Source organism: Oscarella lobularis, chromosome 9 (genome assembly GCF_947507565.1).
Source record: "Oscarella lobularis chromosome 9, ooOscLobu1.1, whole genome shotgun sequence".
Taxonomy (NCBI): domain Eukaryota; kingdom Metazoa; phylum Porifera; class Homoscleromorpha; order Homosclerophorida; family Oscarellidae; genus Oscarella; species Oscarella lobularis.
In genome coordinates, this window is record NC_089183.1 from 474448 (window position 1) to 499533 (window position 25086).

Genomic DNA, 25086 nt, shown 5'->3' on the forward strand with positions numbered 1-25086 from the left:
CCAGAGTTGTTTCGCACAAACGCTTGCTTCCTCTCACTAAATTGCCTATTGTCATGTGAAAATAGATGTTTCCGCTGCTCCAATTTTAGTAAACGGATAGGTCATCAAAATATTCTAGAAGCCAAGTCAATAGAAAAATATCAAAAGCGGGATAAATGAAACGAACCTTTGTCTTCAGATCGATCAAGTTGACTCCGTTTTTATTGATTGCGATCAGTAGAATTTCAAGAAATTTTGATTCCGTAGTTTGATAGATAAGATAAGAGACCCTTGCCATTTTCTTCGGAATCTAATGTCCCCCTCGTTTACCTTGACTTCAAAGAAAGCCGAACCAAACGCTGGAAAACGAGAAATGACTCTCAAAAACGAAATTTTCGCTTCCTCTTTCGACTTTCCAGCGTGTTTATTGTAGGCAGAAACAATCTGCCTCTTCCATTCCTAATTCACCAATCATATCATTCGGAAGTAATTCGTCGCCAAATCGAATACAGTAATAATGAGCAGCGAGCGTCACGCAGTCGCTCTTCGCAATTCGATGATAGCCACCGACGTCATGGTGTCTTAAGATAAACCATGTGCCTCAGTAAAAATTCATAAATGACGAGTAAACATTTTATTGCAATTGACAGCTTAGAAATATATCGCCTCTTTTAGCTGGAAGGTACGTACACATGCATTGGATACACCGGTGAATAATTTCCTAAAAACTAAATCATAGTGAAAAAGAACGTACAAAAAAAGTTCAAATTCTCTTTAGAAAAAAAATCAGGTGCTGGGCACAACAGTGGCATAAGAAACGGGAGAGGGCGCACGAGGCCTCGGAGCCCTTTTACCCGCCGTCGCAGTCTCCACTTCAGCATAGCGCTCCTCAGAATCATCCTACGTACAAAGAACATATACACGCATACAGGCACATGTTAATATGTAAACGTACGATGGGCGGTGGTGGAGGTAGAGGCGACGGCGACCTTCTCCTGTTCGCGTCAGCGACGGCGTACTGCTTCCCGTTCAAAATAAACTGCTGACTTTCAAATGATATTCAACGGGTTTGCGTCTTGGTCCCTATTGCGCAGACCAATCAGCGTGCTGGGTGGGACAGACAGTACAAAAGCGGCGCGCATCACGTAATCACCTGCAAAATTATCAAATTAACAACAATAATTCAAGGTAAACGGTAGTCATTTGCAAAATGCCAAGAAACTATTTTCTGTTCTCAACTCAAACAGTACAGTGTGCACAAACCAGCATGCACCTTCTACAGCGCGTTCTGGATCATCTGAAAGGCTTCCTTCACCTGTTCTTCAGATTTTGGTGCTTTGAGCTCGGAAGCAATTGCTGAAAGCACAAGAGCCGCGTCTACGTTGTAGCCAGTCAACTTCGGGCGTGAAATTTTGTGGCGCTTTTTCACAACCGCTTCAACGATTTCTTCGTGATCTGAATTCCAGCCAACTTCTTTCTCATACCTTTTACGGCATTTCTCGATGAGCTGGGCAGCTGTCACAACTTCTTTTGACTTTCAAGCCTATCCAGTCGTGCCCTCAATACTTCCCTGTCCGCTTTGGCTGTGTCCCTTTCCGCTTTGGCTGTGTCCCTTTCCGTTTTGGCTGTGTCCCTTTCCGTTTTGGCTGTGTCCCTTTCCGCTTTGGCTGATTCGGCTTCTTGTTCCACCTTTGTAAGTCGCACTGTCAAATCCTCTAGAGCATCCTTGAATTTCTTTGGAATTGCGGCTATTGCCTCTTGTTCTCGCTGCTGATGCAGTTTAGTGATTTCCTCTCTTTGGTTTGACATCTTCTTTTTGTACGTTTCACACGCCGCCTGCAGATTACTCATCGCTGCTGTTTGCTTCGCAAGCTCCGCTCTTTTCTGGAGCAATTCCTTGGCCGATTTCTTTTCTGTACTGAGACTCGATCGCAGGCTCGAAATCACGGCTTTCTGCTTTTCGGTCTCCAAAAATAACGTCGAAACTTGATCCGTTAAATTGCCGATTGTTTTCGAAAAGGAAGCGACGGCCCCTTTCGTTGCTTCGACTGCCTTCGAGAAGGGCTCGGCGCCATCGCGACTTTTCTTCAACAAATCGAACGCATTTTCCACTTCACGATCGACTTTAAGCCCGCGCATTGTTTCGAGAGCGCTCAGCATTGTTTCACGGATTGTTTCAACCAACTCGTCGTCCATTTCGCAATTCGAGTGTGCGCACTGAGTCTACTGACGTCATGAGGCTCTGGAGCACGCAAACCCAACTGCGAGCTAATGGGCCTCTTGATGCGGTCACCCGAAGGGGCAAAGATTTAGGGGTAGCTCATGTGTCACACGACAGCTAGGTCAAATAGTACATGTTTTTATGCAGCACGCCATGGTCAAGCGATGCGATGATACTAGTTTATTATGCCGCCACTCTGCCACGATGAAGACGACAATGAATTCAATTAAAATAAGACGCATGTAACGTCGTAAAATTCAATAATATAAGCCGCTATTCATAAATGACGAGTAGCATTTTATTGCAATTGACAGCTTAGAAATATATCGCCTCTTTTAGCTGGAAGGTACGTACACATGCATTGGATACACCGGTGAATAATTTCCTAAAAACTAAATCATAGTGAAACAGAACGTACAAAAAAAGTTCAAATTCTCTTTAGAAAAAAATCAGGTGCTGGGCACAACAGTGGCATAAGAAACGGGAGAGGGCGCACGAGGCCTCGGAGCCCTTTTATCCGCCGTCGCAGTCTCCACTTCAGCATAGCGCTCCTCAGAATCATCCTACGTACAAAGAACATAACACGCATACAGGCACATGTTTATATGTAAGCGTACGATGGGCGGTGGTGGAGGTAGAGGCGACGGCGACCTTCTCCTATTCGCGTCAGCGACGGCGTACTGCTTCCCGTTCATCAAAAAATGCCAATCGTCGCCGACTCCCGACGGCACGCTCGCCGACGATTGCGACGACGACTCCGTAACCGGCGGCGGCGGCGGAAGCGGCTCCAGTCGCGCGTACTCGCCAGAATCCATCGATCTGACGGCAACCGGTCGCAACAAAACGCGTCCGCCGCCCGCCGCCGCCGCCGCCGCCGAACCGCGCCTATCTCCCTCCATGACGGCGTAGCCTTCGTTCGTGACACTAATCGGCTTAAACGCCGTCGGTTTAGGTTTAGGCGGAGGCGGCGGCGGCGGAAGAGCGTCGTCGGCGTTCGACTGTTTCCTCGCGTTGTAGAGAACGAGATCGTTGCCGTTTTTCGTGCCGCTCAAATCGTTGCGACTGCCGGCGAAACTTTCCGGCGTCGACGATCGCGATTTCGCGGGGACGTTCGGTCTTTTCTTGCGTAGAAAGACTTCGGTTGGGACGGGATCGCCGATGTCGGCGGTCGTGAGACCAGCTGCGAGGAAGAGAAAGAGATCAATATATTTTCTTATAGATCGGATATAGAGATATAGATAATTGGATTTGTGCTCTCGGAAATTTTCATGCAAGTCCGGTTTTTTTTCGCCTCACTAACTATCTAATCGATTAAAAAAGTCGTCGTTATTGTTAGAGAGTGGAATAGGGGCTATTCGCTTACCTTGACGTTCCCTTCGCGAGGCGTTATCAGCGGCGGAGTCGTCGTCGTCGCCGTCGTCGTCTTTTCTCGATCTCGTTTTCACGAGAATAAAAACGGCGAGAAGAATGACGATGACGATGAGAGCGGCGACGGCGGCGATGAGTCCAATGAACGGAGCTTGGGAGAAGATGCCGTCGCTGTCATTCTTGTTCTCTTCAAGGTCAACTAAAGGAAAACGAATGTGTAAATAAGACCCCATGGAAAGGACGCTTCAGAATCGATAGTGATGGTGTTCGCCTGCGTGTATGTGAGCGCTAGCGCGGGCGCATTTACGTGTGGCTACCATCGTTTATTCAGGAACTTTTTTTTAAAGGCAACTGTCGTAGAGCGCAAATGAAACTCGGTTTCTTACCAGTTTCCGTCACTCTATCAACAGACTCCCCAGACGTTGAATGAGGAGCGGTTGGTGGCGACGACGGGGTGACTTTCAACAAGCGCGTATCCTCTACAGAAAAAGAGGCTCCACGCAAAAATCAACGCGTAGTACATCTCCTCCTTACCTGTTATATTGACGTACTGGCTCGCATAGGCGCTTCCAAACGAGCCGACAACGAGACAGCCGCACACGGCGTCTTTCGTCACGTTCGCGCGCTCGCTCGTGTGCTCGGCGCGTATGTCGTCTCGCTCGATCGGCTCCTGCGCGAGCGCGACGCCGTCGCACGTCAACTCGACGGCAAACGGCGCCGTGCCGAGAACGACGCACTCGACGCCGACGACGTCGCCAATCGCCGTCTTTCGAAGGGAAACATCAGGACGAACTAAAAAGAAGATTTTTTAAAAATTAAATAACGACTTATTTGTTTTTTCTTCTTCTTCTTACAGTAGACGTCTATGAGCGCGTCGCTCGTTCTCGTTCCCTCGAAGCCGTCGGCGCCGGTCACTTCGCATCGATAAATACCGAAGTCGTCTTCTTCAACGTCGGCTATCGTCAGAACGCCGTCGACGACGAGACGATAGCGTCGACTGTTGAGATCGATGGGAGAATCGTCTTTGAACCATCGATACGTCGAATCGGGTGCGTTCGATATGCAATAGAGCGTCGCCTCTCGACCGGCTTCGACGGCTATGTTCTCCGGCGGCAAATCGATTGACAGGCCTCGGGGTTCCAAGCCTATAAGAGAAATTGATAGAGTTTGGGTGGTGGCGTGCAACGAAATAGAATAAGGAATCGTATTGGCGCTGCTATACAAAGACACACGCACATTGATTTGTTAGGGGGAAGTTCTCTATAATTATGTCAAAGTCTCTTTCTAGAAACTACAGGGATAATCCTCAGTGATGATCCTCTCCATGTATAGTAATCTATTCCCCTCCCTCCCCCCAAAGTGTCCAGTATCTACTCAATTCTACTGTACTAGGAAATCCTGTAGGGAACTGAGTTAAAGGTAGGGACTGAGACAGACTAACTAGGCTAGATTGTATAACATAACATCAAATTACTACGTTCGGAACCATCTAAGGCCAATAACTCGATCTGGCTAACGTTCATAAAACGCAAATAGTATCGATAAGCCCGGGGTAACGCCTCGTTACGAAAATATGTACCAAGAAAAAATTTTCACAAATTCGCTTACCGTTGAAATTAGCGCTGACAATTCGTCGCGGAAGACTTCCCACTCGTCCCTCGACGACAAACCGATCCGACGACGGAAACGCTCTCGTCAAATCGTCGTAGAGCAATCGCAGCACGGCGGTGACGCGAAAACGATCGGTCGACGTCAGAAAAGTCGCGCCGGGACAATTGGACGACGGGCAGACGATTCGTTCGCTCAACGGGGCGTCGAACGGTCGAATCGTCCACTCGGCCGAACGCTCGTCGACGTCGACTTCAGCGGATAGGGAGAGCGTCAAAATCTCGCTCGGATGCACGACCGTATTGCTCACCGTCCCAAAATAGGAACTTTCTACGGGGGAAAAGATTAGGGGGGATCCATCGCGCGAGCTATGGACATCCGTACGAAGAAGAAAAGCGTTTGCACTGCGAAGACGTCCCGCTTCGCTAGTCGCCGTGCAATGATAGACGCCTTGGTCTTCGACTTGAAAGTTACGGACGTGTAACGAGCCGTTTGGAAGTAGACTGAATCGTCGTTCGTCGTCGAGCGTCAAGGTCACGTTGTCCTTGAGCCAGCGCACGATCGGCGTCGGCTCGCCGTCGACTCGACAGTCGAGTGACGTCTCGTCGTTGAGAACGAGAACGCGATCGCGCGGACCGACGACGAGAGTTGGCGGCCTGACGGCTAAATCGCCCCCGGTAAAAATCGTTTAGATCGGGTTTTTCTCCCCTTTCTAACCCAGTACGGCGTTCGTTACGAGGGCGAGTGCCACTAGCGAGATCATCGTTGCTTTGCGTTCGATGGGGCGACGTCGACTAGTCGACTCGACGCCTGGCTACGGCTATAAGTGCATTCGAGCGGAGGAGGACTGGATTGTTGCGGTTTATGAGATTAGCTGGCTTGTTTGGGGGCCTCGCGTTGCCCGCGTTTGCCGGAAGGGGATGAATCGGCGAGGTTGTCGTGTCTAGGTAACGTGCGTGCTTCGGAGATCGCTAACGCGGTTCCCCCCCGCTAGGATTTTGAATAATGCGACTGTTTCGCTTTGTGTTTGTGCGTGGATTGTTCGTGCGAGGAGGGTTTTGTTCGCTTGTGTGCGCTCGATCGATGGCTTCCGGTTTGTCTGTTGTCTCGGCTAATGAAATTAGGTCGGTGCCGTACAGGAGATTCGGCGTCTGACCGACAGACGCGCGGGGCGGGCGTAACGCGATTTTGACTCGCGGTTCCTACGAAACGGAGACTCTAACGAGATGTGCATTCGGGCGTGATTCGTTGCGTATCCCCCCGACGCGCGACGACGTCATTTTGGGGATTTGGAAGCGCGTTTGAACGGTCTTTGGAGGTTTTCGGATGACCTGGGTTTCCGTTATCAACGCGACGGTAGATTAGAGCTTGCAGGCGGCTTACGTTCAAGTCTTTCTAGCACGCAACCATCTTGGACACTTCTTGGACAACAAGTTGTCTCGATCCCGGATATATATACATAAAAGTAAAACCATGGCAAACGCCAGTTACGTTTATTGGCATCTAAAGAAACGGCCCATAGAAAAGTCAGCACAGAATGAAGCCAGTCAGCGAATGAAGATATGAAACAATCCTTTGTGTTTGCAAGCTCCAGCCACATCTTTCTGTCCTGCGTAGCCTTCAGCATGTGACCAGTCCGACGGAGCAAGAATGTGGCCCCCATTGTTATCAATTTCTACAGCAAAAGAATACGTGTGAAGAGCCAAAACGCAAATAATTGAAACAAACCATTCCAAACTTCTTTGCTCCAAGCGCATCCACTACTGACGGCACCAGCAACAAAAGCCCTATTTTCCTGAGCCAGACAAAACTTTCTATTACAAGCAATTTCGTATGCATTCAAATAGAGCAAACCCAAGAAAGAGCGATCTTTTCCCCGCTGGATAACTCTGTTCCAAAGTAACTTTTCTACACAGGTAATGTACTAGGTATGGGTATTGATCACTATAAAGTTTATTCACGTTACCTGACAAAGTGAGCCTGTGTTAGTATCTATTCGGCTACTAAGGAGCTCACTGAAGTTCATACCGCCTTTAGCCATCCTTGAAAAATACATTTTTACCAAGGGGTCTTTTCCTTAAATAAAGCAGCTGAGTCATAGCGGTTCTCTGATACATGTTATTAATTACTGTTATAATCTTTATATCCAGTTAGCATCACTTCGGCGTAACCGGTCTCACTGGACTCAATGGCTTTGAAAACGTCGTAGGCAATTCGTTTGTTTGCATTTCCAGGGTCTAAACTGGTAATGTGAGCAGTTGTTCTTGTTCCTTTCTGCATATTATTGTGGCCCGTTGAGTCATCGCGACTGGAGTAAACGAGACTCCAGCCTCCACCAAAGGAATCGAAATCGCAATAAATTTGAAAAGCATTACCAGATTTCTATAAATAATAAAATAGACTAACACAAAAGCCAGCTAAAGATTTGCCAGCCCAACCATTGTAGGGTTGATCCACCGAATACCAGAAGGTCCTTTCGGCATGTAATCATTGATAGTCTTGCAAGACATACCAGCAGATTGCTCTGTGAGGCCGTCGCCTCCCAAAGATATTTTCTTTTGAAGATCACAATACACCTTGAATTATTAAATTCACTAAAATGGTCAATTGTGTAAAAAATATTCCTTACCTGCACCGTCCGAGAATCTACGTACACGAAGTATATCCCGTTCTGTTTGTTTTCAGGACTAGCGGCTACTTCAGTACAATTTTGGGCGACGTTGGCTGTTCCTTTAGGAGTTGAGACTTGCGCCGTAGTTGCCCGTGCCAAGTGAGTGCCGTTACATATCACCAAGGCTTGCTTTATTGAGTCAGAAAGAAGACGACGCAGGTAGAGAGCCGCAAAGGCAGGATCACGGTAGGAAAATGCAGTTTGTCCAGTCTCGGAATGCTATAGAGACAGGCACTCATGATGGCAGCGACGAGGATCACAGCTACTACTGTAATACCTGTGCTTTGATACTTGCTGCTGAGCCAGAATGACCTTGAAAGAACAAAGCGACGTAGCAGGCTAAGGCGGTGAAGACAAGAAGTTTCATTACAACTGGTACGCCGAGCACATTTGTGCGACTCGGAGTCGACTCACTGGCTCTATGTACTGTGACTGTCACCGTACATTACCTGGCAAACGACATCGCGTCGTGTATACACGGTTCGTCGGGTTTTGTCGGGTCGTCCGGTCCAGAGCCGTAAATACGGCGCTGTAACGTGACGAACCACCACGGTCATTGGAGGTTTTCGGATAACCTGGGTTTCCGATTCGTCTTCCTTATCAACGCGACGGTAGATTAGAGCTTGCAGGCGGCTAACGTTCAAGTCTTTCTCGCACGCAACCATCTTGGACAACAAGTAGTCTCGATCCCGGATATATATGTATACATGGCTACCTACGTAAAACCATGGTAAAACGTCAGTTACTTTTATTGCATAACATTGGCATCTAAAGAAACGGCTACATTTTTCACATCAAGCTCATCAAAGAAAAGTCAGCACAGAATGAAGCCAGTCAGCGAATGAAGATATGAAACAATCCTTTTTGTTTGCAAGCTCCAGCCACATCTGTCTGTTTTGTGAATTCAGCATGTGACCAGTCCGACGGAGCAAGAATGTGGCCCCCATTGTTATCAATTTCTACAGCAAAAGAATACGTGTGAAGAGCCAAAACGCAAATAATTGAAACAAACCATTCCAAACTTCTTTTTTCCAAGCGCATCCACTACTGACGGCACCAGCAACAAAAGCCCTATCTTCCTGAACCAGGTAAAGCTTTCTATTACAAGCAATTTCGTATGCATTCAAATAGAGCAAACCCAAGAAAGAGCGATCTTTTTCCCGCTGGATATCTCTGTTCCAAAGTAACTTTTCTACACAGGCAATGTACTAGGTATGGGTATTGATCACTATAAAGTTTATTCACGTTACCTCACAAAGTGCGCCTGTGTTAGTATCTATTCGGCTACTAAGGAGCTCACTGAAGTTCAAACCGCCTTCAGCAATCCTTGAAAAATACATTTTTACCAAGGGGTCTTTTCCTTAAATAAAGCAGCTGAGTCATAGTGGTTCTCTGATACATGCTATTATTACTGTTATAATCTTTATATCCAGTTAGCATCACTTCGGCGTAACCGGTCTCACTGGACTCGATGGCTTTGAAAACGTCGTAGGCAATTCGTTTGTTTGCATTTCCAGGGTCTAAACTGGTTATGTGAGCAGTTGTTCTTGTTCCTTTCTGCATATTATTGCTGCCGGTTGAGTCATCCCGACTGGAGTAAATTAGACTCCAGCCTCCACCAAAGGAATCAAAATCGCAATAAATTTGAAAAGCATTACCAGATTTCTATAAATAATAAAATAGACTAACACAAAAGCCAGCTAAACCAGTCCAACCATTGTAGGGTTGATCCACCGAATACCAGAAGGTCCTTTCAGCATGTAATCATTGATAGTCTTGCAAGACATACCAGCAGATTGCTCTGTGAGGCCGTCGCCTCCCAAAGATAATTTCTTTTGGAGATCACAATACACCTTGAATTATTAAATTCACTAGATGGTCAATTGTGTAAAAATATTCCTTACCTGCACCATTCGAGAATCTACGTACACGAAGTATATCCCGTTCTGTTTGTTTTCAGGACTAGCGGCTACTTCAGTACAATTTTGGGCGACGTTGGCTGTTCCTTTAGGAGTTGAGACTTGCGCCGTAGTTGCCCTTGTCGGTGCCAAGTGAGTGCCGTTACATATCACCAAGGCTTGCTTTATCGATTCAGAAAGAAGACGACGCATGTAGAGAGCCGCAAAGACAGGATCACGGTAGGAAAATGCAGTTTGTCCAGTCTCGGAATGCTATAGAGACAGGCACTCATGATGGCAGCGACGAGGATCACAGCTACTACTGTAATACCTGTGCTTTGATACTTGCTGCTGAGCCAGAATGACCTTGAAAGAACAAAGCGACGTAGCAGGCTAAGGCGGTGAAGACAAGGAGTTTCATTACAACTGGTACGCCGAGCACATTTGTGCGACTCGGAGTTGACTCACTGGCTCTATGTACTGTGACTGTCACCGTACATTACCAGGCAAATGACATCGTGTCGTGTATAGCACGAGACGAAGACACGGTTCGTCGGGTTTTGTCGGGTCGTCCGGTCCAGAGCCGTAAATACGGCGCTGTAAGGTGACGAACCACATAAATACTGTAACATCCGTACTGCGGAAACATGACCATACTTATTAATTCATAATACCAGAAACTTCATCTCACTACTTATAATCGCTTACCCAAATAACTTGAAACTCATAATTCACTCCTGGATTCGTCTCCTTGATTGCGATCGTCGGTTCAATAGCACAACTTTGGTATCATACATAAACTTTTCTATACACGTTTTCTATACCAATAAATTAATTTTTAAAATCGAATATCTGGTTGCTAAAAATAAAGGTCACGCTAACTGAAGAAAACGTTTGACCTCAAAAAAAAAAAGCCAGCGGAGGACATCGCCTTCTTATTTATACCACTCCCTTTAGCCTCAATACGTTTCGTTACGATAAATTGGGTATTTTGAGGCCACGCTGAGTGAGCCCCTCAAATCGTTTGAACGTGAAATTCATGAATACCCAATCGCGACTGTCCAGTGTGTCCTCATTGAATCCTACAGACGTTCACCGTGAAAAAATGACCAAGACGCTTGGAAAAAACTCATAAGTGACCTGCTTTGAATTCTAGATCAGGAAATTCGTCAAAATTTGAGGTGTCATCTATGGATCGGACGAGCACGGGAATAGCTGCAGGCCTATCCCTGTGAAAAGATCAAAGCAAAGTCATTAGAGTCCCCAGAACAGGCGAATTCGTTAAAATAGAACATAGGGCAACATTATTTCAAATACTACGGGTTTCTAAGACATGACATTCTCACCTGATGTGCTCCCAATCAACGCCGTGGAAAAAGGGATGCGACTTTATTTCCGCCACGTTCTCTCTCCCTATCCTACGATCAGCAGTGGTGCAGAGTCTGAAAAAGATATGCCTCAAGCTTGAGACCACACAAAGAGTGAGAAAAAAAGGAGCATCACTTTTTAATAAGATCTCTAGATTCAGCTGATATTGGATTCTCTGGAGGAAACACCAAGTATTCTCTCCATCGCATGATCTTCCTGTACGTTTCTATCAATAGGTATTACTTATTGTATTTGAAACACAGTATTCAATCTGCCTTGGGGTGTCTCTGAACAGAAGGGAGGATAGCCTATCAGCATTTCGTACATAATGACGCCGAGGGACCACCAGTCGACGGCCTTCATGTAGCCAGTTTGGAGAAAGACTTCCGGGGCTATGTAGTCCGGAGTGCCAACAGTAGAATAAGCCTGAGATGATAAGGAGATGAGAGACCAAGGCAAAGACAACGAAACACGTGAATAAATAATATTGAGTATGTGTGATGGGTGACAAGACTAAAGGATTTGAGGAGGTGAAGCTTTGCTTCATATACAGGAACCTAGCCCATCCCCTGCTAATTTTACTCACCACGGCTCTCCTATTTTTCTTCCAGCTCTCTATCTTCAAGTCAGGATGAATAACTGATCGAAAACAAAGAGGTCGTGTACTCAGGAAAGAAATTACTACACGTTTTGTTTAGGAGAACGTACCGGAATTTTTATGCTTATCACTCGACGTCAAGTCCCTGTAGAAGTCCGTGCGATGGGCTTTCTTTAGGCCAGTGCAAAGCCCAAAGTCAGCTAACTTCAGATGACCCTACAAAGACAACAAAGCATAATCATTTAATAGAGAAAATTTGACAACTAATGGGCCGGCTTGAAAGCTCAGATACAAGCACTAACAATGAAGCGCCCTTTAGCAGACCCTTCTGTTCAAACAAAGCAACCTAGTACTTATAAAGGAAAATCTCTCTGTATTCACTTGTGAGCAGCTAGCTATATTCTAACTGGTCCAACACCTAAACTTTGCTTCCTTGATGTTTTTACCTTGCTGTCCAGCAGAAGATTGTCCGGTTTGATGTCGCGGTGAATAAATCCGAGACGATGAATGAAATCGATGGCGAGAATCGCTTCGGCCATGTAGAATCGCGTTTCGCCTTCGGTTAGCGTATCTCTCTTGATCAGCAACGTCATCATATCACCTACGAGAGTGGAAACGTTAATAAAGACAATGAAAATGAAAATGAAAACGCTTTGCCTCCGGGTAGAAATTCCATAATGAGATAGAGATTCTGCGTGTCCTGAAACGAATAATACATCTTGACGACCCACGGATTGTCCGCTTCGACCATGACGTCTCTCTCGGCTCGAACGTGAGCAACCTAGAGCAGAGACGACTTCCCTAACGACACAACAAAAAAATGCCTCGTCTCTCTCCTCACTTGTTCCTTAGCTAAAAGATCCGATTTTCTTAATATTTTCATAGCGTAAACGTGGCCAGTGTCGTTTTTCTGTACAAGCCGGACCTTTGGGGGGGAATAGACATAACCTCAAACCGGATCTTCAACGAATCTGTCTACGAATACGTATCTACTCTTGACACTAATTTAGACAGGTCTACCCAACTATAGAATGACGATCTCCCTTATAAAAGCCATTTCCCAACTAATACTTCAGATACTTCAAATTCTTCTCGTCTTTTCAGAATTACCTCGCCGAAAGCGCCGCGACCGATCACTTTCAGGCTCTCGAAGTCCTCGACGCCGATTCGCGTGCGTTTCAATCGTAGGAATTCGGTTTCTTTTTGAGCCGCCTGTTTCCGCCTTTCCGCTTTCTATCGACGACCGATCGCGCGACTCTCGCCCCCGCGTGCGCGAGTACTCACCTCCGTTTCGGATAAGGAAAGCTCGTGGAGCGTTCTTTCGAGCGTTTCGTATCTAGACTCGTCGCTCGAGCGCCTGGCCATTGATTCCTCAGGGGGCCTCACCTCGCTATGCGCTCCTTGTACTGCGAGAAAAGATTCTCGTAGTAGCTCTCCAACGCCATTTTCGCTTTAGACGCCTTGTCGACCGTGTGCTCGGAGTACCGGACGGCGTCCTCAGCTTCGGCCATAGTAGAAACGGTTACGGCGTCGTAGACTACGGCACTACGCCAGGATTAATTAATCACGTGGTCAACTTGCAAACTTCTTTACAACGAGATGGCGTACCTAATCCACGCTGCCTACGATCATCGCTTTGGAGCGCTGATGCATTACGGAACCTCCTACCACCTAAACTCGTCCGAAATCCCCGTCGCGAAGCCGTCGGAGGCGACGTTACCCTACTGGGTCTTCACGATCGCGCCGACGACAACGTGGCCCGACATCGAAGCGATCTACGGCAAGTGGCTCATATTTCAACCGAGAAACTTCATCGACGCGACGTGGCGCAAAGTGTGCGACGCAATCGCGTCGGGACGACTCGAATCGCCCGAGGCGAAGTGTACGACGACCGCCGAGCATCCCGAACGACCGAAGACGAATGATCACGTGATCTGCGTTTATTCGTCGTACGAGATGATTGACGTCATCGGAATGCAGCTCGTTCATTTGGTCAAGATGAATATTCGATTTAAGACGGATGAGGCGAGTTTTGCCGGTAAGTATTCGCATTTGAAGAATGGTCCGACGACGATGAAGACGCTCTATTGGAATGGGGGAAAGCCGAGGATGTCTAAAATAAGAAAAATTTGAAATTGATTAATTACGCAATAGTCTGAACTGAGAAATCAAGTTTTCTTCTCTCTTAGTGGTATGACAAACGAAAATGTTTTTGTGAGCTCTTTAGTGTAAGGTACTGATTCTGTGATTCATTTAATAATCAATTAAACCACAAATGATCCAATACAGTACGTTGTGACAATCCCAGTATTTACTTTTGACTCATGGCATCGCATAATTCAATGATTTCTAAAGAGAATCCACCTCGAAATTTTATCCTAAAGGCCTTTCGTTCTTACTCGTTCCTATGCTGTGCAGCGCCTGTAGGCCTGGGGAGTCTTCCGTCCGCCCTACAAACGCTCTGCCTTCATCACAGGCTTTACCTAAGACCACACATCAATATAAGATGAGAAGTCAAAGCATGTGCCTACCGATTTCAGTATCGATAGGCAGACAACCCAAAAGCGGTATTTCCATTTCTGACGCCATCGTTTGCGCTCCGCCAGTCGTCGGAGGAAACAGCTGCGACGAGCACTAGGCATCACAAACGCGTTTCGTACGTCATCCTATGCGAACGTCTCTTCTTTCTTACCTTGCACTGAGGGCATACGAAACCGCTCATATTCTCAATGAGCCCCAGTATGGGAATCTTGACCTTTCGGCAAAAGTCCAACTCCTTTCGCACGTCCAGCAGTGATACCTCCTAATAAATGATCCCCCGTCTCGATGAGAGATCATATATAACGTGCACGCGTACTTGGGGAGTCGTTACGACAATTGCGCCGTCTCGATCAGACGCCTGGAAGAACTGAACAGCAGACAAATGCTCATCCGATGTTCCAGGCGGCGTGTCGACCAAAAGAAAGTCGAGATCGCCCCAATCGACGTCACTCAAGAACTGCTTTATTAATCCGTTTTTCTTCGGGCCTCTCCATATGATCGCCGTGTCTTCGTCCTCAACGAGAAGACCGACAGACATAATAGAGAGATGATCATTGACGTACTAGAACTATGATTTAAAAAAAAGCCATAGATTACAGTGAATATCTCTTACCACGGGAGACCAGCCACTGCTGCTCTGATGAATACTTTCTCCCTGGCAGCCAGTCATTCGAGGAACGGAGGGACCGCATATGTCAATGTCAAGCAAACCGACCTCGTATATCCAAGTCAGAAAACATTGCCAGATGCTCAACTGTATACCTGATAGTCTTTTTGGGAGAGATAGTGAGCCAGTTGCGTGGCAACCGTGCTCTTGCCGACTCCCCCTTTGCCGGAGAGAATCAGCAACTTGTGACGGACTCCAGAAAGCCGTTTCTTCACCTGGGCAAGATCTTCTTTACCTAGGGAGCATAAACTGAGATTTCTCTCGTTTTTCTTCTACAGTACAGCGTAGAAAATGCACAAAAACGTGTACTACATAAGCGTAGCTATAACGTATGCCTTACGCGTAGCTGCAACGGCCTCTTGATTGTTCGACTGGCAGAACGATTTGCTAGGGCAGTTTGCGCAGCCGTCTGCCGTGCCTGCCTTCTCCGTGCCAATTCCCGGACAGCCTACAGACGTTTCTTATATTTTTCAGGGGATTCGATTGGTCGAAAAGTTGCTAACTTGCGTCGGTCATTACAGGATAGCGTGCGTTAGTTAATCTTTTTATTTGCGATACACAAGTTCTACTTCTAAATTCATTCTAGATGTCTTTTCTTTGCTTCATGCGCCAAAGAATCTATACAGCAGCAAATAGGTTAGAGGCTTGCTTATAAAAATTTGCCTGACTTACAAAATCATGCAAATCATGACGAATATATTCCACATCCCAATAAAGATTCGAAAGTATCGTAGACTAGAAAGAAAATCTCGAATTTTATCACCTGTTTCAAAATAAAAAAAATTCTTTAATTGGATCTAAAGAAAGACTTGTGTATGTCTCTGTATTACCGATGCTCTTATCAAATTGGTCTTCCTCAAACGTTTCAGGCTTCTTTTTGCCTCTGAGACAATGTTATTAGCTCGAATGAGGACTCAATGAGCGAGTCACGTACAATTTGAAGTTTAGAACGGCTCCAGCGTTGATAAGAAGTGTTCTGCAAAGCTAGGAGTCTAAGGAATAAGCCTGAAGTAGAAACCGTAGCCTTACATGCTGACTATCAGGCCAGAGAACATTGCTAAGACAAACGTGATAACGTGCGCTACGTTTTTCCTGCTCCACAAGCTCACAAGGTGCAAGATTATTTCGCGAATGCCAGGCGTTTTTGGTAACCGCACTAAATGTGCTCACAATCAAATATTGGCAGACTCGTTGATAAATTTCCGTGACGTCACTGGCACTTGCACTATAACTTCACGCACGTTAGGCTTTATCACACGCTCATGGCCGATTCTCCGTCTCTCGAAACCATGTCCGTAACGGCGATAAGACGATCCAAACGACCTCTCCCAATGTTGGGCGAGTAAGTAGACACTCCATTCGTCGCGCGCTCCCTAATGGATCTCCGTTCGTTCCAGCGACGACGACGATTCGGACGGACAATCGTAAGAGCGGATATCTCCTCTAAGTCTACAGTCACTATCGCGCGTTTTCCGCTTCGCAGATCCGGCTTGGACGGTCAAGAGAGATCGCGGTAAGAAAGTGAGCTGTTATCACGCCCACGGCCCATGCGAGAGTGCGAACGCGCGCCGCGGGCGTGATTGGGGAGGCGAGGGCACGGCTGTCGCGAGAAAGCCGTCTGATTCAATTAGCCGCGACAACAATCGCGAGATTTAGATTTATTCTAATTCCTCTTGACGCCCCTTTGAGTTGATTAGACACCTAGGCAATTTTATTTGACCCCATATTATTCAGAATTGTGACAGGTGGCTTATTAGACCACTTTCTTCTTCTTAATCATTTTAGTTGTCAAGCCGTATTATAGTTCACTTTATATAACGGTGACAGAGACCACACTCAATTGGACTCCTCAAGCGCTCGCTCTTTATAGACCAAGCGTTTGATCCAATATGTTTACTTTACAGTCTTTGTTCATAAGTAATTCCTTTCTACTAGGTGGTCAGTATAAATAGAATCCTTTTTTCTGTGTCTTCTTCACATGAATTCCCATGGATATCTCGTGTATTTTAGTGCCACTCATAACCAAATCGAAAAGCGTCGTCGCGAGAAGATGAACAGCTATATCAAGGAGCTGGAGAACATGGTTCCCGGTTGCGTGGCGACGAACAAGAAGTTAGACAAGCTGACCGTGCTTAAGCTCGCCGTTCAGCACTTGAGAGAATTGCGAGGTGAGCACTTGTACCCATATATATAAAAAGCCAGGAAAAAATTAATTTAAAAAGGTGATCCGAGTGACGACGAAGAGATACAGAGCCAAAAGCCGACGTTTCTCTCAGACGACGAGCTGAAGTATCTCATCCTCGAGGTAAATGATAAGTAAATAGTATATGTAGTATGTTTAATTATTGCTCTAGGCGGCCGATGGTTTTCTGTTTGTCGTTGGCTGCGAATTGGGAAACATTCTCTACGTGTCCGACTCGGTTTCGCCTCTGCTTCAACAGGAACAGGTAAGGAAAAATAGACGCTTTATTCATAAATTTATTGTCCCCTTCTTATTTCTAGAACGAATGGATTGGCCAGCGCATTCAGGACATCGTTCATCCGCGCGACGTCGCCAAGGTAATGGAGCAACTCGCTCCGAACGACTCCCAGTCAAGCGACGTCGCCGTCGCCAGCGCCGACGCGAACGCGAAACGCGGCGCCAACGGCAACGCGGAAGGCGTGCGACGCTCGTTCTTCTGTCGCTTTCGATGCGGCGAAGACGTGGCGAGCGCCGTCGCGCCCAGTTCCGTTCAGGCGTTGGAAGAGCCGAGGCAGTCGGTCGCTCAGGGCTCGCCGCGCGGAAATAGGCGACATCACTACGCCGTCGTTCATGTGACTGGGTACGTTTATGAATTAGGATTGTGCGCTTGGGGCCCTTGTACCTGTGGTAGTTAGAAAATTCTCTTGCTATATCAGTATATGTACTAGACGTAAACAGACTTCATACACGTGTTAAGCCAGTACCGTGGTCTTCGTTAATTAAATAGAGAGCCGTCTCTTAGAGAGATACCGTATCTATGAGACCTTCAATCATCTTGAAAATTCTCTTGCTATTATATGTACTAGACGTAAACACATAAGGAAACAGACTTCATAAGAGATAGTCCTTTATTTTTAGTAGTCCAACTCTCCTGGAGCATGCATAATGCAGTAGTAGATAGACAGCCGTCTCTTAGAGGGATACCGTATCTATGAGACCTTCAATCATCTTGTCTGCTCGTATTTTTAGCTACCTGAAGTCGTGGGATCCCACGCCCGAGAACGAGGACGTGCTGGATGACCTAAACGGCAACAAGACGTGTCTCATCGCCATAGCGCGCCTTCAGACAATGACGGCGGGCCGCAGCGACGAATCGTCGGGCGCCACCGAGTTCATGTCTCGACACACGTTGGACGGAAAGTTCAGTTTCGTTGACCAAAGGTAAAATTCAGAGATTTTTTTTTCGAATGGCTTATGTCTAGCTTTTTTCTCTCTTAGAGTCGTTGACGTGCTTGGTTACCTTCCCCAAGAACTGATTGGCTCCTCGTTCTACGAGTTCTATCACCGAGACGACGTGCCGCGACTCGCCGAAGATCACAAAGCCCGTAAAGAAGAAATGCCCTTACGTCTTTCGTATCTCTCTTTCATGCGCCTCTCTTCTCAGTTCTCAGCGGCAAGCAGGACGTTCTAGAGAGTCACTATCGCTTCAAGAGCAAATCTGGTCAGTGGGTTTGGCTTCAATCGCGTCGATTCGGCTTTCGCAATCCGTGGACGAGCGACATCGACTACATCGTGTCTCAGAATATCCTCGCATCGAGGCAAGACGTCGATGCACGCCTCCAACATAGATTCCACATCTTTTTTTATTATAGAGAGCCGCCCGTGGGCTTCTCCTCCGCCTCCCCGCAGAGCTCCCTCGCTTTGCCGCCTTTGACATCGCACCAACCCGTCGCCGCCGCCGCCGCCGCCACCACTTCATTTCCTTCGCCATCCTCCGCCGTTTTTTCTAACAGCTCAAGTCCGGCTATTCCCGCGTCTTCTCCACCCGCGACCGTCGTCAGTTTGTCGCACTATCAACCGCCGCCACAAGAGCAGCCAGTTCAACAACAGCCCGTCCAACAACAGCCGCCAATACAACGCCAGCCGTCCAACTCCTCCGCCCGTTCTCAAACCATCTCTCGACCGTCGCCCGTGGCGTCGTCAATAGCGCCGCCGTCGCCGCAGGTCTCCAGCCGACTTCAGCCACCGCTGCACTTCACCTACACGGAATCGTCGCGCGTACAGCCGCCTCCGCAGCAGGTAAGATTCGTATACCTTCGAAAAGAATTTTTGAACCACGCGGAGTACCCTTTTAAATTTTTATAGGTACCGGCTTCTCTACTCTCTCAGTTCCCCGATGCAACTCACAACGCCGTCTCGCCGCCCCAGCTTCACATCCCGGCACAGGTTGGTAGCGAAAAATGTCTTTTTTCCTTTTATTCCCCTAGCTATATTGCGTGTGACTAGAGCCACGGGTCAAGAGACGGTGCACCTGCCCACAGTTATCCGCTAACTCACGTGTCTTTCTCCGCGAGCCAGCCGCTGCCTCCGTCAAATATTCAGTCATTTTCACCGCAGATTATCGAGGTGCCGGAACGCGGCCCCGATAGCGTTCTAATGTCCGGGTCGTCGCCCATGTTCCTCAACAGATACGGCCAATCTCGTACGTAGATATAGTACATACAGTCCAACGTCTTAGTTAGGTGAAGCTTTAGCCCTCCACTATCCGAGATCTTCCGGTTTAGAGTCTTTTGCTATCCGATCATTAATCTCGCAATTAGAATTTTAGCAGCCCTAATATTGACGTTGGACTGTGTCTCTCAATGGCTCTCAATTCATTTTCTAATCTTGTACCCCAAGATCAAGGCATTCATTCAGTCTCGTCGAGACCCTATGCATCCGCTCCACAATATTTCGGCTCTCCGCAGTATCAGCAGCCTCAAATGGCGACACCTCCACCGCCGCCACAGCCGCCGCCGCCGCCGCCGCCGCCGCCGCCGCCACCGCAACCCCTCCAGCATCACATCTCCCAATATCATCATCATCACCAACTGCAACACCACCACGCGCCGCAGGTCGGCGGCGGCGGCGGCGTCTTTCCTCCGTCGACCTTTGCGTGGCCGGATAACGACGATTCGTCGGTCGTCGCCTCTTTTCTATCGAGCCTCATCGAGCAGCAGTCGACCGACTTGAATCAATTGCAGCCGACGATACCTGGGAATGGACTCTCTCCGCCAATGCGGCGATCTTAGACGCGTACGCAGGTAAGAGTTCGCGAGAGCGCTCGCTTCACGTCAGGATTAGTTTTTACACACATTGGTATGCAATACTTTTTTAGTTGTTAGATCAAAAAGTTCCATGCTGCTTATAGACTGTAGTTGTTATATGACAGTAGCGGAGAGTTGCTGTTTTTTGCCTTCTTTGCGCCGCATATGAGAGCTTTGTTTTCTGTAGTAAAATTTTGCTTTTTGAGTGACGAATATTTTACGAAGCCTTTAGAGTAACGTAACAACCCTATTAATTAATCTTTTTCATTTTATGACGAGTTTTAGGCGATGGAGCTGAGTCGACGACTTGGGCCAGAGCGAATTTTAGGAGTCAACAAAACCACACATGTAAGTGACGTCAAAAAAAGAAAAGACACGTATAAATGCAATAGGAAAATGTCAACAAAACCGACTCCTAATGAGGCTCTCAATCATTGCCCTAGAGTTTCTGAATGAGTTCGGCGTCGTCCTTGTCCTTTGCGTAGTCGAGTTTGTCGTAATCCCGTCCAGATTCGACTTGACCGGCGCTTGGAACGCGACTTCGCATAATCTTCATTCCCAGCACGATCACAACCGCGCTCATAGCGATAAAGAAGACAATAGCCACGCCGAACGCAACTCCTACCACACCTCCGGCCGACAAACCAGAACTTCCAGAGTCATCGATTTTTTTTTCTGGGGTACCAGCTGTGCTCTTATCACTGTCAGTAGAAACTGTGCTTTGATCGCAATTGCGTTCGTCTGCGTCGTTTCCGCAATCGTCGAAGTCGTCGCATCGGTAACTGTTCGGAACGCACCGACCGTTTCCACAATTGAATTCGAAGTAGCAGAGTGCAGGGCTGCTACAGTTTCTGGTCTCGTCGGAAAAGTCGAAGCAGTCGTTTTCGCCGTCGCAGACCCAACTATTCGGTATGCAGTGGAAATTGTCGCAGCGAAATCGGTCTCCCGTGCAATTGTAGTCTCTGCAGAGAAGCTCGTCGGAGAAGTCTCCGCAGTCGTTGTCGCCGTCGCAACGATACTCGGCGGGTACGCACAGGTCGTTGTGGCATTTGAAATCGCCGACCGTACACGTTTCGTTGCACGCGATTTCGTCCGAGTAGTCGCCGCAGTCGTCCCAGCCGTCGCACTCAAAGCTAGTCGGCACGCATTTGCTATTGTTGCAGTGAAAGGCGCGAGTGGAATGGCACGAAGGGCAGTCGAGTTCGTCCGAATCGTCTCGACAGTCGTTGTCGCCGTCGCAACGATGGCTGATTGACACGCATTTCTCGTTTTTGCACTCGAATTCGGTAGACAAGCAGGCAAAAGACGCCTGCACCAGCACGAAAATGATCGTCAAAAACAGAACTGCAAAAAATCGTATGACATTACAACACTTGCAATTGACCACGCCCTAAAAATGTGCCCGCGGCAAACCGCGCCCAGTTCCTCCGTACGCATCCAGTCGCTAACGATATGCAGGCGCACAGGCCGTGTATTACTGGCAGCCATACACGGCGTGTGCTAGCTGGTCAAAACACCAACCAAACGCGGAGTTGTTTTTGCAAGCTGACGCCATGCAGGGGGGGATTTAATGGCGCGATTAGTTAGTTGCCTTCAAGTTTCTATAACTGCTAATGTGGAAACGTTCATCACCGACCTGAGTTTTTCATATCTAAACGTAGCAACGGTTACGATGAGCGCAAATCGAAGGTGTCGGCGTGTTTCGGGAAAATAAACGAGCACGTGATGCCGAGGAGGCGCGTGCATGCGTGCGTGCGGGCGAGATAACTCAATTGTATGAAAAAAATTGTTCTCTATTCTCTATACTGTTAGGAGCCAACCAGACAAACAAATGACGCGATACAAAGGAAAGACATGCGTATGGGAAGAAAAAACATCAACAAAATAGACCCGGCCCCTAACGACGCATTGTTATAATTCCTAGCAAGCCTCCTGAACTAATGTGACGTCGTCCTTCTCCGTTGGCGTTGTGCCATCAAGATTTTTATAATACCGTGCAGATTCGACTTGACTGGCGCGTGGAACGCGCATTTGCACAATCTTCCTTCCCAGTGCAATCACAACAGCGCTCATAGCGATAAAGAAGACTACAGCCACGCCGAAAGCGACTCCTACGACAGCTCCGGCTGACAAGCCGGAACCGCCAGCGTCATCAGATTTTTTTGTTGAGCTACGTACGGCGCTCTGATCGCTGCTAGTATGAACTGTGCTCTCGTCACAATTGCGTTCGTCGGCGCCGTTTTCGCAATCGTCGTAGTGGTCGCATCGGTAGCTATCCGGAACGCACAGACCGTTTCCGCATGCAAACCCCCCGAAGTGGCAGACCTCAGTACAGCTTTGGGTCTCGTCGGAAAAGTCTCCACAGTCGTTGTCGCCGTCGCAGATCCATGTATTTAATATGCAGACGCCACTGTCGCAGCGAAATCGGTCTTCCGCGCAATCAAAGTCTCTGCAGAGAAGCTCGTCGGAGAAGTCTCCGCAGTCGTTGGCGCCGTCGCAACGAAATATAAAGGGTACGCACAGTCCGCTGTGACATTTGAATTCGTCGTCCGCACACGTTTCGTTGCACTGGATTTCGTCCGAGTGGTCACCGCAGTCGTCCCAGCCGTCGCATTTGAAACTAATCGGCACGCATTTGCTGTTGTTGCAGTGAAAGGCGCGACTGGAATGACACGAAGAACAGTCGAGTTCGTCCGAATGGTCTCGACAGTCGTTGTCGCCGTCGCAACGATGGCTGATTGACACGCATTTCTCGTTTTTGCACTCGAATTCGACGTTAGGCAAGCAGGCGAAAGACGCTCGCGTCAGCACGCAAACGATCGTCAAAAGCAGAACTGTAAAAAATGAATTTTACATGGCTTTGTCGCGCCCTGGAAATGAGCCAGTTCCGCTGCCGTCACCGCAAGGATTCATCTCTACACGTTTTGAGACTTTCATGCAGGATTCAAAGGCCAACGAAACGCGGTTTTTGCGAAAGAATAATCATAATTAAATGGCACGACTAAGTTAGAAAAACAGTCGCCTTTTTCTGTAACTGCAAATATAGAAACGTACGCGTTTGTTACCAACCTGAGTTTTCTTTCATCCTTTGTACTCTAAACGTATTAGTCGGTCTATGGTCAGAGCGATCGCGAATTGAAGGTGATGGTCGCCGTCACCGTGACGGGGTGAAACAAGCGAAAGATTCCTTGCAGGTCGCGCGTGCGTGTCAGTCGCGTATCTTTTAAGTACACATGCACGTAATATACAGTATCTATCATGCGGCTGCCCAAGGCGCGCCCTGGGGCGCGCTTACAGTCGTTTACCGTGCGCTACAGTACTACCAAATGCAATGGCGACCGTTCGCGAGTCGGACTCCACAAAAAGCTCGGCGCCGACGACACGTGGAGCACGGGCAACATCGCCTCGCTCCTGACGGCCAACGTGCTTCGCAACGCCCGCCATCTTCTCCCCGCGACCTCGACAATCGCGTCAAACTCAAACTCCTCGTATCGCTCATCGACATTCGACCGCGAGCGATGGAAGAAATGAAATCCGAAGTCGTGAAGCTGATCGAACAGATGGCGAACGAGCAGGAGCCGTAGATACAGCTCGTCGCCGAAATTCTTCGTCCTCTTCCAAACGAGAAACGACTCGATTCGAATCCGAATTTTCCTCACTAATGTGACGTCGTCCTTCTCCGTTGGCGTTGTGCCATCAAGATTTTTATAATACCGTGCAGATTTGACTTGACTGGCGCTTGGAACGCGCATTTGCACAATCTTCCTTCCCAGTGCAATCACAACAGCGCTCATAGCGATAAAGAAGACTACAGCCACGCCGAAAGCGACTCCTACGACAGCTCCGGCTGACAAGCCGGAACCGCCAGAGTCATCAGATTTTTTTGTTGAGCTACATACGGCGCTCTGATCGCCGCTAACTGTGCTCTGATCGCTGCTAAACTGTGCTCTTACTATCGGTGATTGTATGAAAAAACGTTTCTCTATTCTCTATACTGTTAGGAGCCAACCAGACATACAAATAACGTCACAAAGGAAAGACACGTATATAAGATGGCGATGGGGAGGAAAAACATCAACAAAACAGACCCCCAAACGACGCATTGTTCCTAGTAAGCCTCCTGAACTAATGTGACGTCGTCCTTCTCCGTTGGAGTTGTGCTGTCAAGATTTATATAATACCGTCCAGATTCGACTTGACTGGCGCTCGGAACGGGACTCTTTCCCAGTGCAATCACAACAGCGCTTATAGCGATAAAGAAGACTACAGCCACGCCGAAAGCGACTCCTACCACAGCTCCGGCCGACAAGCCGGAACCGGAGTCATCAGATGTTTTTACTGGACTACGTACGGTGCTCTCGACGTCACAATTGCGTTCGTCGGCGCCGTTTTTGCAATCGTCGTAGTGGTCACATCGGTAGTTATCCGGAACGCACTGACCGTTTCCGCATGCAAACTCCCCGAAGAATTGGCAGACCCAAGTACAGTTTTGGCTCTCGTCGGAAAAGTCTCCACAGTCGTTGTCGCCGTCGCAGATCCATGTATTTGATATGCACATGATGTCATTGTCGCAGCGAAATTGGTCTTCCCTACAATCAAAGTCTCTGCAGAAAAGCTCGTCGGAGAAGTCTCCGCAGTCGTTGGCGCCGTCGCAACGATATATGGATGGTACGCACTGTCCGCTTTGGCATTTGAAATTGTCGTCCGCACACGTTTCGTTGCACGCGATTTCGTCCGAGTGGTCACCGCAGTCGTTCCAGCCGTCGCATTTGAAACTAATAGGCACGCATTTGCCGTTGTTGCAGTGAAAGGCGCGACTGGAATGGCACGAAGGGCAGTCGAGTTCGTCCGAATGGTCTCGACAGTCGTTGTCACCGTCGCAACGATGGCGGATCGACA

The 25086-nt window shown here is 47.9% G+C and overlaps 7 protein-coding genes and 1 long non-coding RNA gene across 10 annotated transcripts; 1 reads left to right on the top strand and 7 right to left on the bottom strand.

Moving 5' to 3' along the window:
• Positions 1 to 609: 609 nt before the first annotated feature.
• On the bottom strand, positions 610 to 1484 carry LOC136191627 (uncharacterized). Its single transcript, XR_010670876.1, has 3 exons — positions 1295 to 1484; positions 935 to 1132; positions 610 to 879 (listed from the first exon to the last, which is right to left on the bottom strand). It is a non-coding gene; the product is annotated as an uncharacterized lncRNA (long non-coding RNA).
• A 996-nt stretch (positions 1485 to 2480) lies between these two features.
• Positions 2481 to 6631, bottom strand: LOC136191600 (neogenin-like). Its single transcript, XM_065979969.1, has 10 exons — positions 6560 to 6631; positions 5894 to 6507; positions 5561 to 5839; positions 5177 to 5506; positions 4423 to 4713; positions 4103 to 4360; positions 3955 to 4047; positions 3564 to 3767; positions 2818 to 3380; positions 2481 to 2763 (listed from the first exon to the last, which is right to left on the bottom strand). Exons 2-10 carry the CDS (start codon positions 5937 to 5939, stop codon positions 2650 to 2652), a joined length of 2178 nt encoding a protein of 725 aa, XP_065836041.1. The 5' UTR covers positions 5940 to 6507; positions 6560 to 6631; the 3' UTR covers positions 2481 to 2649.
• Positions 6632 to 6636: 5 nt separating this feature from the next.
• On the bottom strand, positions 6637 to 8435 carry LOC136191615 (uncharacterized). 3 transcript variants are annotated; one of them, XM_065979986.1, is made up of 9 exons: positions 8297 to 8435; positions 8125 to 8186; positions 7806 to 8066; positions 7615 to 7752; positions 7306 to 7558; positions 7143 to 7252; positions 7031 to 7084; positions 6905 to 6971; positions 6637 to 6851 (listed from the first exon to the last, which is right to left on the bottom strand). In XM_065979986.1, the coding sequence occupies exons 4-9, from the start codon at positions 7684 to 7686 to the stop codon at positions 6724 to 6726; spliced, it is 684 nt and encodes a 227-aa protein (XP_065836058.1). In that variant the 5' UTR covers positions 7687 to 7752; positions 7806 to 8066; positions 8125 to 8186; positions 8297 to 8435; the 3' UTR covers positions 6637 to 6723. The 3 variants fall into 3 exon arrangements, with proteins under 3 accessions (XP_065836058.1, XP_065836059.1, XP_065836057.1); XM_065979987.1 differs by lacking the exon at positions 8297 to 8435 and adding an exon at positions 8262 to 8269; XM_065979985.1 differs by lacking the exon at positions 8297 to 8435 and having other exon boundaries at positions 8125 to 8261.
• Positions 8436 to 10179: 1744 nt separating this feature from the next.
• On the bottom strand, positions 10180 to 13256 carry LOC136191611 (serine/threonine-protein kinase tricornered-like). The gene is given in 12 exon segments (XM_065979982.1): positions 10180 to 10827; positions 10886 to 10974; positions 11092 to 11187; positions 11249 to 11339; positions 11389 to 11539; positions 11700 to 11927; positions 12158 to 12312; positions 12369 to 12492; positions 12553 to 12636; positions 12822 to 12944; positions 12996 to 13047; positions 13098 to 13256. Coding segments are annotated over 12 exon segments (1428 nt in total). The 5' UTR covers positions 13223 to 13256; the 3' UTR covers positions 10180 to 10717.
• A 594-nt stretch (positions 13257 to 13850) lies between these two features.
• Positions 13851 to 15963, bottom strand: LOC136191618 (cytosolic Fe-S cluster assembly factor NUBP1 homolog). Its single transcript, XM_065979991.1, has 12 exons — positions 15854 to 15963; positions 15750 to 15802; positions 15592 to 15682; positions 15423 to 15537; positions 15260 to 15367; positions 15015 to 15154; positions 14866 to 14967; positions 14569 to 14814; positions 14404 to 14514; positions 14243 to 14345; positions 14111 to 14194; positions 13851 to 14060 (listed from the first exon to the last, which is right to left on the bottom strand). The coding sequence occupies exons 4-12, from the start codon at positions 15433 to 15435 to the stop codon at positions 14023 to 14025; spliced, it is 945 nt and encodes a 314-aa protein (XP_065836063.1). The 5' UTR covers positions 15436 to 15537; positions 15592 to 15682; positions 15750 to 15802; positions 15854 to 15963; the 3' UTR covers positions 13851 to 14022.
• A 174-nt stretch (positions 15964 to 16137) lies between these two features.
• Positions 16138 to 20400, top strand: LOC136191599 (basic helix-loop-helix ARNT-like protein 1). Its single transcript, XM_065979968.1, has 14 exons — positions 16138 to 16261; positions 16317 to 16343; positions 16403 to 16432; positions 16930 to 17087; positions 17142 to 17224; positions 17274 to 17366; positions 17422 to 17741; positions 18131 to 18322; positions 18380 to 18486; positions 18546 to 18699; positions 18754 to 19180; positions 19247 to 19327; positions 19388 to 19583; positions 19781 to 20400. Exons 1-14 carry the CDS (start codon positions 16182 to 16184, stop codon positions 20170 to 20172), a joined length of 2340 nt encoding a protein of 779 aa, XP_065836040.1. The 5' UTR covers positions 16138 to 16181; the 3' UTR covers positions 20173 to 20400.
• A 106-nt stretch (positions 20401 to 20506) lies between these two features.
• LOC136191620 (low-density lipoprotein receptor-related protein 8-like) lies at positions 20507 to 21912 on the bottom strand. Its single transcript, XM_065979993.1, has 2 exons — positions 21824 to 21912; positions 20507 to 21531 (listed from the first exon to the last, which is right to left on the bottom strand). The coding sequence occupies exons 1-2, from the start codon at positions 21834 to 21836 to the stop codon at positions 20627 to 20629; spliced, it is 918 nt and encodes a 305-aa protein (XP_065836065.1). The 5' UTR covers positions 21837 to 21912; the 3' UTR covers positions 20507 to 20626.
• A 71-nt stretch (positions 21913 to 21983) lies between these two features.
• On the bottom strand, positions 21984 to 23386 carry LOC136191619 (low-density lipoprotein receptor-like). The gene is made up of 2 exons (XM_065979992.1): positions 23257 to 23386; positions 21984 to 23021 (listed from the first exon to the last, which is right to left on the bottom strand). The coding sequence occupies exons 1-2, from the start codon at positions 23270 to 23272 to the stop codon at positions 22108 to 22110; spliced, it is 930 nt and encodes a 309-aa protein (XP_065836064.1). The 5' UTR covers positions 23273 to 23386; the 3' UTR covers positions 21984 to 22107.
• Positions 23387 to 25086: the final 1700 nt, after the last annotated feature.